Raw genomic sequence first — 14,064 nt, 5'->3', positions numbered from 1 at the left:
ACAAAGACTTTGTTGAGTTGCTTTTTGAAGAAGCAGGACAAACACATAGGAAAGCTGCTGAATAAAAGCACAGATTATTAACAAGAAGGAAGTGTAAATGGAAGCAAGTTTTTTTTTTTTTTTTTTTTTAAGAGTTCAGGGAACTGAAACATGTTGAGGTGAAGCTGTAACTTTCCTCTTGGTTAGCCTAAGGGTGCCAAAGCTTTGATGGGCAGGATGAAAAAGCACGTGCTGAAAAATAGAAATAAATAAGTAAGTAAATAAATAACTTCTACAAATTTCATACGGCTACCAAAGCAGCCGCCTTCAAGCAGCTGTCCTCATACTTGAAGGCTGTGGCAGCTCGGTGATGAAGAATGCCAAGAATGACAGCAAGGTTGTGTTGCTTTGCTTCCTTGTGGATTTAACACACTTCTTCCCGAAGAGGTGTGCCAAATCAGTCTGTCTTACTGACTCTTACCATGAGTTTTTGGCTCATCAGTTTGGACTTGACATCAGTGGCCTGTAAGGGATGCAAGGGTCCTTGTGTAGTCCAAGTTCTGGAAAACGTGCCTAATGCACGTTTAGCTACATGTCTTAGCTGCTTAATTCTGAGTAGTGGATATCCCAAATAATTTTAAGCAGCGGTGTGGAAACCCTGACACTACAGTTCTCACCTAACCAAAGCCTCTCATTCTGCAGCCCAGTCTGTAGCTCATCCTTTTGTCATTATCTGCCAGCCAGCCTCCCCTTAGTTTTGATGCCTGAGCCCACTTTTAATTGCTCCATGAGTTGCACTTCAGGTTATACAGGCACGCTATTAGCTCCAGGCTAGCAACGTGTCTTCTCTGCTTTCTCATATAATGCTCCACAGGTTCATCATGCTTTATTTGCTTAACTTTTAGCAGACTTTCACCTTGCAAAATAAGTGTAAATCTAGCGTTAACAAAAAAAAAAAAACAACAAAAAAACCCCCCCCACACCCAGCTTTTGCTACCTAACCTAACACTACAAGCTACAATCCTCCTCCTCCCTTAAAAACCATGTCATTTACTGTCATCAGCTGATATTCTTTGCCTCCAAGCAAAGTCTAGCCCCCTCCTCTGTGCATCCTTCACTTTTGCATTGACCTGAACATACTGAGCTCGCTCATGACAGCTGATGTCCAGCAGCAGTTAGTTAGCAGTCAGTCATGCTCTTCCTTACAAATGTCATCTCTTTGGCATCTAGGATGCTATTCCCCCCCCCCCCCCCCAGGCCCCGCAGCCCATTTTGTTGATCCTTCAAAAGAGCCTCAAAAAAAAAAAAATTAAATTCCTTCAGCTTTCTCTGCAAAGGCAATAGTCAGTTGTAGGTGGGGCTTTTCCTCCTGCTTGCCAGTGTTAATCCTGACCGTCTCATCTGCCAAAAAAATAGCTACAATCCACAGGCCAAAGGCACCATGACTGGACTAGACTGCATACACACCCCTGCTTTGCCAATAAGCACTGTGGAAATGGGCACTTTCAGGGAGATGTGTACCTTGACTCTGATGAACAGGAGGACTGCCTGAACAATGAGTACGGTTCTGGTCATTCCATACCAAAAAAATATTAGAAGAACTGAAGAGAGGAACAGGTACAGAAAGGAGTAATGCTTATACAGTCGTTCTGTTTCCAGTGAACCAAAAGTGAACAGCGGTTAGGACTCTTCCACTTAACTAGTAAGTAAGGTAGGGTATGAGATCCTCAAGCTCTAAAAAATCATTCCTAAAATAGGGAGTATGCAACAGAATAGTGATGCACTAAGTAAGGGTTAAACAGAATACTTGTTTTTAGCTGTTTAGGGTACTCAACGCCAGTGAATGCTGGACACTGAAATCAGGCCTTCAGAAAGGAACAAGGCAAATAAATGGGTAGCAAACAGACACATAAACAGCTTTTAAAGCACTCCTCTGGCTAACAGCATCAAGAACACCTTAAGCCACTGCCTGCCCCAGGTTTTAGGACAGGGGCTGGGGGAGAGAAGGGATGGGTCACATTATACCCGCTCTAAGAATTACTACTGGCCCCTCTGAAAGAGACAAGCAAGACCCCTAGTCTGACTCAGGTAATGTGGTTTAATAGCTAAACATTACAGAAGAAACTGTGTACTTGAAGAAATTGTCTTCTGCGTCCAGCAGGAGAGGCTGAACAATTAAAATTCGTTAAAGCCATGTTTCTGAGAAATGCAATTAGGTTTTGCTCTATCCAGGTTAACACCATGAAAACTCTCCTAGGCATAGGTCACTCCTTTAATTCCCTTTACTGGCTTCTCCATAGCTCTTAACTGCTTACCTCTATTTTCAGAGCCTGCTGTGAAAACGGCTACATTTCACTCGTCTCCCAGTTCACTAGGGGGAGGTAGATTCATCCATCTCTTAGATTAGCCTCTCTCATCCACTCTTCTCAGGCTTAATGTTTCTCTCCCACTAGTCATGAATTCAGTGAGAGAACAATCACAAACTCCACTTTGACTTACAAAATCAAAGACAGTGACAAGGTCACTGCTGTAGTGTGAGCCAACAGCAGGCAGCATGAACTGCACTCTCGGCCTTTTCTTCTCATCCAGCTTTACTCACTCTGTAGTTTGTTTCATATTTACATTTTAACCCCTAAGAATCATAATACAGTAATTTGGCTTTTTATCTACACTGCAATACAGGACTCACCCGTACACCTCCAGTACAGACACTTTTCTCTTGCTTCTACTACTCTTTTTTTTTTTTTTTGTCTTACTCTTTTTCACACTGTATTTGTCTACCAGTGAGAAGACGTCTTAAAAAAAAAAAAAAAAAAAAAAAAGACGTCACCAAAGCCTTCTGCCACGTACTCAGTCGAAGGTAGCTTATCTTTCTGCCCACACTGAGCACTGGGGCTTATTTCTTTGAATGAGGAGCATGAAAGGCAGGAAAGAATATAGGGAAACAAGTAGCTGTTGATTAGACTGGTTTTGATTGCACTGATGAAAGAGTTCAAAAACTTTATTGACCTATAACCTGATTAGAATATGCCAGATGAGAACCAAATATTGTACAGAAAGTTGTACAGAATTTTTTTACATAGAAAACTTTACATATCTGTACCATATACATTTTGTCCATCTGAAAAAAATTTCTACATCCATTGTAATACAGAATGCTTGACAATCTTGTCTTTTAACCATCAGAGCACAATTCACAGTATGAATACATTTCCAATAAATTTAACCATCCCCAAACCATGCCAGATTTGTTACTTCAGTATATTCAACACTAAATTCTGTACATAAGAGTGAAATCTACATCAAACAAAAAACGTGTGACAGCAGACACAACCTAGACTTGTTTGCAGTGATTCAAGTTCCAGTCCTTGAAGGATCATCATTTCAATGGCTCGTTATATTTAAAAGCCCTAAAACAAGTATATTACAGGTAGTTATGTCAGTCGTGATATTTCTATCTCTGTTCTTGACAAAAGTCAGCAACACTAACTTCTGGGCTACAACAAAATGAAACAAAACAAAAAAAAATCACAACCCCCCCAAAATAAACCCAAACTTCTAGTGCATTTGGTAAACAATAAAGTGTTATGGGTTTTCAGCAAATCAATAATACAGAAATAAAACAATTCAGGAAGAACTGTATAGTGTTAAAGAGTTTATATTACAGACCTGCATCTCTGTACATTTTTCACAGAAAGATGATTACCAATGTCTCAGACAGCCTGAGTGTGCAAAAATCTTTGAATAAGAATATCAGACATAGTTGCTAAATATCTTTTACCATGAACAATAATTTCCATTTTCTTTTCACTATAAACATTTTATCCTTCAAAATACAGCTCTCCTGAGTTGTACTTCTTGCAGAAGCTCAAACCTTTACATATATAGTTCTTTGGGTACATTTTACTTTCACACCCGCCATAAACATCTGTTGCTATACTGCTGTCTAGGACAGTGAAGGTGTATTGCAGCCCATGCTGACGAGAGGACTGTGCTAAAAACTGGCTCTATGCTCAGCAGGAGCCAGGTAAGAGAAACCGATAGAGATAATCCATCAGAAAATAGAGGGACTGGAGTGTTGCAAGCCTTAATTACAGTTGTAAGCATCTGTACCGTTAATCCTTAGATACACACCGCCATACAAAGAAACCATTTTTATGGATATCCAGACAGAATGGCTCAGCTACCCGGTCCTTTTATTTAGCTGAGGAATATAAACTTTTAAACAGAGCAATACTCAGTCACTCTCTGCTACTGCTTGCTTATTCCAGATTCTTGCTCTGGTGGCTGGGATATTTGAAAAACAACACCAATCCGGAGGAAAAACCTTCGCAGGACAGCTCGAAGTTCAGGAATAAGGTCAAACTGCATAATTTCACACAACAGTGGATAGTAGAACGATGCATGAGCCTTGAACTGAGAAGGGGAAGGGGAAAAAAATAAAAAAGGTGGACAAGTTACTCAGCACCAGTATTACGCATCATACATATCATGACCATTATGCATCGATACACCTTGGAAAGCCTGCTGTAAGCAAGGAACTTCAAATATTACCCCAAGTCAATGCGAGAAACCCACAAAGCGATGAGCAAAAACATCTCTGTAACTGAAGCTAGCAGAGTTGGAATAAGGCTGAGCGCGCTGTGAAGTATTTTGACAAATGCTCAGCAACTAATCCTTACTCTTCAAGGGAAAGGATTTTTCCTGTATCAGTTAAGATTTATGTTGTAACTAGTCCCTTTCACTTAGCATTCCAGCAAAGTTTGGTTAGAAACAGAAGATCTAAATATAGATGTTATTTACTGCAGAACTGCTCAACTGTTTTTATTTGGAGAAGGTCAATGTGAACTACATGCAGCATAGGAAGCACAGGACAAGAAGATATTTCCAAATATTTTGAAAAAAATATCAGTCATTAATCCTTTTCCTCAACAGGAGACAGGTGTAAAAGCAACTTAACTCTCTAAAGGACTTCAGCATCTTTAAAATTTTCTCAGATACACGTTGTTTTATCACAGTATTTTTGTGCTGCACAGCAACTGTCAGTATCTCTCAGGTGCAGTTTCAGTGTAGGCTCCTTCAACACAGACTATTTTGTCTATAGAGTAGTAACTGAGTCAAGCGTAAAACTGTGTGCAAAGAAACCCATTCTGGAACTACATATTTATTACTTGAAACACTGTCTTAAATAACTTTCCAAACAGTTACTTACCCTTTCATCACTTATCTTAAGGACTTTGGTCAAAAATAACAGCAGTAGGTTAGTCCAGGCTTCCCGATGACTTTCTGATGTAAGTGTAAGGAAATAGCTCAGAGCCTCACTGCAGACACTAAAGAGAAAACACATAGAAACTATGCAACCAACATTTCATTTTGAGCTCTACCACGAAGAATGAGCTTTGGCTTTGTGACTAACGCCACCAGTACGGAGTCCAGTTGTTGAACAGCACCATTTTATGAAAGCCTGATTAACAATAAAAAGCTGTGCTTTTGCCCAACTCTAACCAAAGGCCTAGGACTTCAGTTTTAGATGTGTTTACAAAGAGCAATTACATTGTTTACACATTTATTTAAAGCGTACCAAGTGCTCTCTGAGGGGTATTAAAAAGTGAGTGGCAAAGCCATATGTGGACTCGAAAAAAACCACTCCTCATGTTGATGTAACCAGGCAGCTCTGCTCCTTGGTCTATAAACCTTAAAATACTTCCATTGTGTAACTACCATGGTTTTAAGCCCTCTTTTATTCCAACATTTGGTGGAAGGACTTTGTAAATTGAATGCTAAGGTTCACCAGAATGTTTTTAAAGTAACGAACAACCAACAGGCCAAAAGCTTACACGTGCCCATCGGCTCCTGAAGGCCAGTGCTCATTTCTACAAACGGGAACAAACAGCATCAGTTCCCTAAAATATCTGAGGTCACTGAAAGAGACAAGCAGAGCTGGGGTGATGACTGCTTTTCTTTTTAAAGAACTGTACCAATTCCCTACCTACTCACTTGCTACAAGAAAGAAGGGGGGAAAAAAAGCGACAAAATTTGTTCTCTCAGGTGCAAAACACGTAAGCAGAACAAAAGGTAAGAGATGGTGTTAGTGACTGGAGGCACAGCGCTCCCCACACAACAGAAAAACACCTAACATTAATTGTGACCACCATCATACTGTATTAGCTCTAGCAACTATACTGAAAACAGAGGAGGCCCATCCTTGTACGCAAAAATAAACATACTGTTTTATTATCAGAGGTACTAGCAAATGTTTCAGCTACACGGATCTTACTTTAGTAGTCTTTGCTGGACTTCCTCCCACGCACTGGTACGGCTTTCGTCCATGTACATACGGAACAGAATGCGCAGCCCACAGGCAAGACTACTGGTCTCCTGCTTCAGGAGGTTAGGCTTGGATTTGCCTTTGAAGCCTGGAGAAATGCAAAGTATCCATTTAGAAATTTTTTTTTTTAGTTGCGTCTGACATTTTCCCTCGCAGTCCCTGCCCACTGTGAGCATCTTCTGCCTTTAGACAGTTAGAAGAACCACCTTACATAATTTTTCATGATATTTAGCGCAATGGAGCACTGCTAACATTTAGCCTAAGTATATAGACTGTACGAGTGTGTTTGGCATCAGTTTTTTGCAAGCTTCCAAGCAGATGTGAAGCCTGTGCATATGATACAGTGCGTTCCAATTGCCTGAACAACGGATAAGCCCACTCTACAGAGTTTTAAGCTTGGTTTTAATATGGACTTTTGACCGTCCTTGATAAATCCGTGCCTCAGTTTACCTAGCGGTCAAGGTGGAATAAAGCTATAACTCATGCTGCTGTCTTGCAGAAAAGCTTGAACCAATGACAAAAAAATACCTGGTTTCTGACAGGTAACTGAAAACTTGTAGCGAATACATACATTGCCACGGTATTCCTTGCAGCTGTAATCAAGCCATACCCTCTCTCCTCACCTTCTGAACTCAGGGCACGAGTTCAAAGGCTAAAGCACACCCATGGCCATCTTGGCACCTTTTCAAAATCCCAGAGCAGCCCAGGTGCACAGACTGAAGGACAAGTGAGGTAAGAAAGTGAATATACATCTCAGAGGAAACAACCCCTTTCCCAGAGATGCTCCATACGGACACTATTAGTTACAGGTCTATTCAGACAAGATCTTCAAGCGGTGAGACTGCTTTACCAAGTGCCACCCGCACTCGAAAAACCTTAGTATTCGTCTGGTGCTTGTTAAAAGCATGGAGAGCGGGTGATTTTTCCTTCTGTCCAGGACGGACTTCTAGGTTACTCTTATTAGATGTTTCTGGTGCAACACATGACACAACAGGTATTTCCAAAACTCAGTATCTCAGGTATTTATATCGAGGTATTTATTCATACAAATAAAACACTCGCAGGGCAGACACATAAGCCCACCCCCGTTTTGAATGTCTCACAATACAACTGAACATGACCGAGGCTGATCATTGGACTTCAGGCAGCTACAGGCTGCTGGCAAATTCTCCGAGATGGCTGTCTGCATCTCACCGACAGCCTGCAGAAGAGTTAGGAACCACAGTTACAGTTACTTGAACTGGTCAAGCACCCAGGTGCAGCCAAGAGGAACCAAGGGGGTGCTGGGTGCGCCTCATCCCGTACACCTGCATCATCGAACCAGGCCTTGAGTCAGAATGAGATTGGCGAATTCAAGCGTTCAATCTTAGCGACTGCACGTGAACTCGGAGCGTGCAAACTGATCAGCGCTCAAAGAAAGTAGTAATATCATTGCTCAAGGCAGGAAGAGGACAGGGAAAGCTTAGGTTTTGTTTTAAATATGCAAAAGGAAAAAAATATTTTGCTCCCAATATTTAGATGTAAGAGGTCAGTTTAAAAAAGTAAAATAAAATCTGTACGACACTTTCTTACATTTCAAAAATTCATTACATCTTCCACAATGTATTTCTAGAAGAAAATATTAAAATTCTTCAGCAAAAGTTATAGTGGAGGCTAAAGTCTTCTTCCTCAGAATAGTACATATCATCAATAATTTCTCACTCCAGTCCTTTCTGTACTTCCCAAGTTTCTTTGCTGTATCTGCTCAATAGCGGAAGTGCTCTTTAACACATTTATATTTATGTACATATACTGATAAAGAACAGTATCTTGATTTTTCAAGTCAAGACCACCTAGACAGCTACTCAACAAACTTTATAATGTCATTACAAGAAGATACCCTAAGGTTTGGTTTATTCATTTTCAACCTAACGACTACCTTTTTAGAAACCCTTTCTACCAGTGTTTAAAAAAAGATGTTTTTGGCCATTTTAAGTTTAGACACATACGAGAATTCAGTTCAGAATTGTAGTTAGGTCACAGTTACTGTATGAATATATGACAAACCTTACTCCAGAGACTTAACATCCAAGCTGACAGGATAAGTGAGATGGAGGCAGAGAAAAGCGAATGTATGTGCCTAAATTTATAGGAAAAGTTAGGGGAATAGCGAGGAACACAATTCTTAAATCCAGGTGCAGTCTTCCAAACGGATCGTGCTGTTTCAATAATACAGCTACATAGTGTAGACTGTTCTAGTGTTTGTTTTCAACAAAAACGTCTAAGATACTACTGTTTCCAAAACTATTACTGTATGAACACACAGGATCATTAAACTGAAATTGCTAACAAAGCTCCACACTAGCAAAAAATATAGTTAAATATTTATACTACCCCACTCAAATTAAGATGGTTCTGCGTATGCACGTTTTCTTGCACAAAACAGATTGTTGCATATTCATGCTATGTATTCACTGTTAAAATATTAATATAGCTGACTTTGGTGCCCGGAATAGACAAATCACAATGCTATAGAGATTTTCATCTTCCATCAGTTTCAGAAAAACAGCATATATTTCACTCATACATTTGCATGTAAAACAATCTCTCTAACAAGGTTTGGGAGTTTTCTCTTTGCAACTTCCAGGCACAGGACTCAGACCTATGGCTGGGGTCAAACTGCCTGTAATACACATTGAAAGACTAAACGCGTGAAGTCTTAAGTTTTTTGAAATGGAAAAGGTACTTGCACCTGCACAGATGAGGTCTCCTACCCTTAGGGATTCCAGAGTCATAAAGTTACAGCCTGACATTCAACATCACATTCAGCAAAGTAATTTTGGACCTATTCTTGGGTCAATTCAAAGCAGTTACATGTTCTTGAAAAATTATTTCTCTGAACTGATTGACCTACCTGCTTTCCAGAGAGCAGTTCTTTGCTCATTGTTTGAATTGAATGCTTTAGCAAATCTGTGAGATTCCAGTAGACAATCAAGAAGTTTGAAAAGTTGCTGTGATGTTAAGAAACGGTACATCCCTTGGTCTTGTGTATCCACATGAACATCAAAGTCTACCGCATCTCTCTATAAAAAGATATTTCAACAGTCAGAATTCACAACTGTCTTCAGCAAGCTACTGTGATAACTCAATCCTACCTTGTTTTTATCTGTAACTGTATTTAAACTTAAAGTTGTATTAAAAGTTGCATCGACATCCCAAATACAGAAATCTCTGTGAACAATACATATGTTTAAACTGTCACAGTGTTCTGCCCCTGCATGGAAAATTCAATTTAATGTAAGACGTAAAAGTTCTCAACAGCTTACTGGAAATTCTCTAGCACTTCTAAAAATTGTAAGTTGGAAAATGTTACAGGTGCTTATGAAATTTAATCCACTACAGAAAATCTGCAAAACCCCCCCACTGATAACTGTCACTTCTACTTACTTGTGCTGCTGCTAGATTCTCTGCATCCTCCTTTTTGCTAGTTGCTGGGAAGAATACAATATTGTCGATAGTCTGAATGAGTTCCAGCTGTACAACGCACTTGATCAGAAGAGCAGCAAATAATTTCTGCTCTGGAAATTCTTAAAACAAACAAACAAAAAAGCCAGAAAATTTCTTGTTACCTTAAAGAACTGTTACATTTTTCTTTCTAAACTATTTTTAAACCCCCAAAATATCTCAACTGCAGGCACATTCTGCAATTAAACCTGAAATCCACCCATCTAAATTACTCTTCTAAAAATAGGACTGATCACTATGTTAACAATACGCAGGATTTTAAAAAATATTTTCTAACTTTAAATTCAGCTGCCATATACTGGACAAATATTTAACGTTATCAGCTGAATTTGCAACACCGCATTATAGCGTCAGCGCAGCAGCAAGAACCAGAGGCTAAGAGACTGTCCACAGGCAGGAGGCAGCTTAAGATAACACTGATTTCATCCATGCTTGTTTGTATTTGCAGCAAGTAGTAAAATCACTGGTATTTTAGGTATCAACACATAAGCCTGCATAAGTGTCTTAGAGGTTTCATATACCCTTCTCCTCACATCAAATCTAAATGTAATTGTTTATCACTAGCACTAGCTTCTGTTGCATTCTGTACAAAAACAACTTTGTTCTCAGGAAAAATAATTATTCATTTATATAGCATTAGTTTTGTATGATATAGTACTATTAGTATATAATATCATATAGTTTTGTATATTTTACTTTGGGTAAAAAGCCTGTAACCTAGCAGCCGAACTCTAGATTTTTAAAGCACAGGTCAAAAACGTGGATCCACAAAAGTCCAAAGGAATTCTTTCATACTACGTGAAGGCAAAAGTTTTAACCAGTGTAATTTTCTCCACATGATGTTTCTTAAAGTTAGGGTTAGGGCTACAGCTAAAGACATCAAACATCTGCTAAGTAATACTCTTAATAGATCTAAAATACCTAATCATTAAGAAACACTCACTTGCTGTTGGTCTGGTTTTATTCATTTCTTCACCTACTGCGGGCCCTGCAGTGGGCTGATACGGACGTGCATCTGAAGATCTAGGCTGAACAGAATCATGGATATCTACTGACTTCTGTGAGACTGTATCCTGAAAAAAAAGCCAAAAAAAATTAATTTACAGAAAACTTCAGTGAGTTAATCTTAAATAACGTTGCGCTCTTCATAGCTGAAGGCATTTGCTGTTTCAACACCGCAATCACTTTTTCATTCACTTTAGTGACGCATGGTATTAGCATCCAAGGCAGACTTACTGAAAACGTGACTTACTAAGAAAGAAATTTAAAACTTCACAAGCAACAAATACTCAATTACACAGCAAAGTCAAAGAGTAATATTTTGTATATTTATTTTGTGCGACACCCAGCCTTTAACAGGGACTGTGTCAACCGAAGCGTTACTCGGACTTTTCACAGATTAAGCCTGTTGCAAAGTTCTGATCCTGGCAACTGCAGTATCTTTCTTTATCTACTATATTAGTTTCTAATAGCTTCTTAAGTGACTGTGAGAATTTGTACTCCATTTCTAATGGGTGAAGACGAACACACAGCTGTTAAATGACAACTCCAAAGAAGATGAGGCGTTATCCAACTTTAACCTTTACTTGCCGTTACTCCCTCAAGCACTCTGCGTTACAAACTCCTATTAACAGGCTTACGAGCACTACGGGAATTTACTGCAGTAAAATGACTGGAGGGGAGGGAGCGCGTGTGGAAGATAAGTGCGGCAGGAAAAGGCTCAAATTTAAAAACCTATCCCAGAGAGTTACTTCAGCAGATTGCTGCCGTGAGTTCTGATTCGCCAGGCTGCATTATGTTCGCTTACGCAGGCTAAAGCTCAATGACTTTGGATAAGGCGCTGAGCTTCTTATTATTTTTTTTTTAAATAAATAAATGTATCCCTTCTTGCTGGATTGAATAGGAAGTATTAAAGTCAACCGTGATACCCACTGCTTTCATTTTGAAAAGCATTCATTGAAAGAGGCAGAAGTAATTCATGTAATTAATAATGAAGTGTTTTACCATGACGTGCAAAGCAGTTACATATAGTAATTAGTGTCCCTTTCCATAACCTAGCCTTTCTATTGACATTTGTTCCATAAATGCACCTGGAGTCTACATACTAATAGGCAGTATTGTGTTGCTAGCCAGATTTAAATCTGGGCATACAGTTTCTATACAGGACATACCAACCTGTCATACCAATAACAGTAACCAAGCTTTTCATCAAATTTCTCGTTGACAAGTGTAAATATACTTTTAATAGATATTATGCCTATAGATATTATAAAGTTTCATTATTTGAACTATCTGAAGAAAAATTACATGAAAATACGCAAAGTCTGAAAAAACTCTATCTTACCAAAAGAAATCATCCAAAATATATCTCCTTTTAACACTACTATACAAGTTCTGTTATTTTTGACGTAAAATTGTAAAATGTCTTTTTATAGTGAAAATAGAAAAGATTTTTTTGAAAATGTTCATGTGAAACCTACTTCAAAGACAAGAAAACTTTCAGTTTGTTCACGTTTAAAATATTTAATATATTTGCCATGTTTGCCATGTCCTATTGTATTTGACATAAACGGATCAGAAATGTGGCCAACATAGAGCAGGCACATTCAGTCACACTGATGTAAAACATCTGTACAACGAGCATTGGCCATCACAAACAGTTACATTCTGTCATAAATAAATTATGTTAACGCTCCATAAAGACAAACGGAGGCAGTCAACCCCTCCTAGCAGAAATGTTTTGGGCCCTTACCATTGTACAATTTTTTTTTAAATCAACTGCTTCATTAACCTGTAAAGAACTTCAGGCAACAATCTTGTGAGAATATCCAAAAGCTAAACGAATTCTCATGAGCAGTCAAGTAGTCACAGGGCTATCACTTCTGGGCAAATCTAAAGTTTACATCAGTTTATTCTCTCAACGCTAAGAAATCTGATGGGTATACATATTTTTTGTTTTTAATTAATGTTTTCAGTTCTGGTTACCAGTGAAAATTTTAAAGAAAAAAAGTCAACTGAATTCTGACAATCTCTCTACCTCCAGCATTTTATCATTATGACAATATATCAAAGAATATTAAAAAAAACCCCACTAAACAAAACCAAAACATTACTCTAAATACAGAATTACCTTTGACAGAGACCTACCAGACCCAGGGCATTACCTAGAACATACACAGATAATGACTTTCAGCCAACTTCTGCAAGCCTGCTTTGAATGTTGCAAACATCACTTTGCTTTCTCAACTCCTTGGCAATTTTAGTCATTAAATAATACTTTTAGCTGGCAAAAACATTTCCATCTAAGTCAAAACTAGACTGCGGGTTTAAACTAAGTATATTTTCCACTTGTTCCACATTACAACATGTTTGTGCCAAACTCTTGCAAGCTGTTTTTCATCTCAGCAGCTTACCAGTTTTTCTCTTGCATCGGAGGGAGATACAGGGCCAGCCTCCCCACTGCTTGGTCGCCAAGTCAGCAGTCTTGAAAACACAAGGCCAGTACACAATCAAGCAATTTGGAAACACAAATCAAAATAGATTACAGCATGACCGGCAGGTCACTTGAATATGGTGTTTTTTAAAGTTAAATTAGTGGAAGACAAACATAAAAAGAGGTGATTATAGATACTTCATAAATTAATAAATCAATGTCAGTTTTAAAAAGTAAAGTATGCACATTTTGTCCTTTTACACATATTAAAAAAATAAGTAATTTCATTTTTGAACTTCAGGATTTCTGTCAATTGCCCTTGATGGACAACCGGCTCTGTCGAGGTGGATTTATTTTTGTCTGAAATATTAGAAATTGGGCTTTGGGCAGAATACCAGTACTTGAGTGCAATTAGCAGGTCTTGTTCTCCCACACTGCCTTAAACTTCATTTGGAATAAGGAATGAATCTCCCCAGGCTAAATAAGCGTGAACAGCTGGGGACGTTTTGCCATCCTCTGTATCTGCATATGTTCCAGCTCTGTTTCTCCTCCGGGCATTTCCACTTAAAATTCAGTGCTCTTATCAGGTGTCAAGGCAGTGGCTGATCTCTTCCCTGTTCTTTTCCAGCACACTGCTGTCCTGAGGATCTTCGCTTTAAGCATAAAAAATTCCTACGTTAATTGCAACTTATTGAAGCTGCCTGTGCCTGCCAGGAATTGAGGGGAACTGGATTAAATAACCTAAGTGGTCTCATCATCTCTGGTTCGGTGACATCCATTACTACAAAGTGAGATTGAAGTTATTCATCATTATTAAGAT

At 38.8% G+C, this 14,064-nt stretch overlaps 1 protein-coding gene across 3 annotated transcripts in view; it reads right to left on the bottom strand.

The window, feature by feature from the left end:
* Nucleotides 1-2,964: 2,964 nt before the first annotated feature.
* Nucleotides 2,965-14,064, bottom strand: part of ARFGEF1 (ARF guanine nucleotide exchange factor 1) — a 94,339-nt gene continuing 83,239 nt past the window's right edge. For all 3 annotated transcript variants that reach the window (XM_068932563.1, XM_068932564.1, XM_068932562.1), the window contains exons 33-39: nucleotides 13,225-13,294; nucleotides 10,755-10,884; nucleotides 9,734-9,873; nucleotides 9,201-9,369; nucleotides 6,257-6,395; nucleotides 5,192-5,309; nucleotides 2,965-4,395 (exon numbers count right to left, since the gene is read on the bottom strand). In XM_068932563.1, the coding sequence (XP_068788664.1) occupies nucleotides 4,231-4,395; nucleotides 5,192-5,309; nucleotides 6,257-6,395; nucleotides 9,201-9,369; nucleotides 9,734-9,873; nucleotides 10,755-10,884; nucleotides 13,225-13,294 (931 nt within the window). In that variant the 3' untranslated portion in view covers nucleotides 2,965-4,230. The remainder of the gene's footprint in view (nucleotides 4,396-5,191; nucleotides 5,310-6,256; nucleotides 6,396-9,200; nucleotides 9,370-9,733; nucleotides 9,874-10,754; nucleotides 10,885-13,224; nucleotides 13,295-14,064) is intronic.

This window comes from Struthio camelus, chromosome 2 (assembly GCF_040807025.1).
Source record: "Struthio camelus isolate bStrCam1 chromosome 2, bStrCam1.hap1, whole genome shotgun sequence".
NCBI classification, from domain to species: domain Eukaryota; kingdom Metazoa; phylum Chordata; class Aves; order Struthioniformes; family Struthionidae; genus Struthio; species Struthio camelus.
This window is presented reverse-complemented; position numbering and strand designations above follow the sequence as displayed.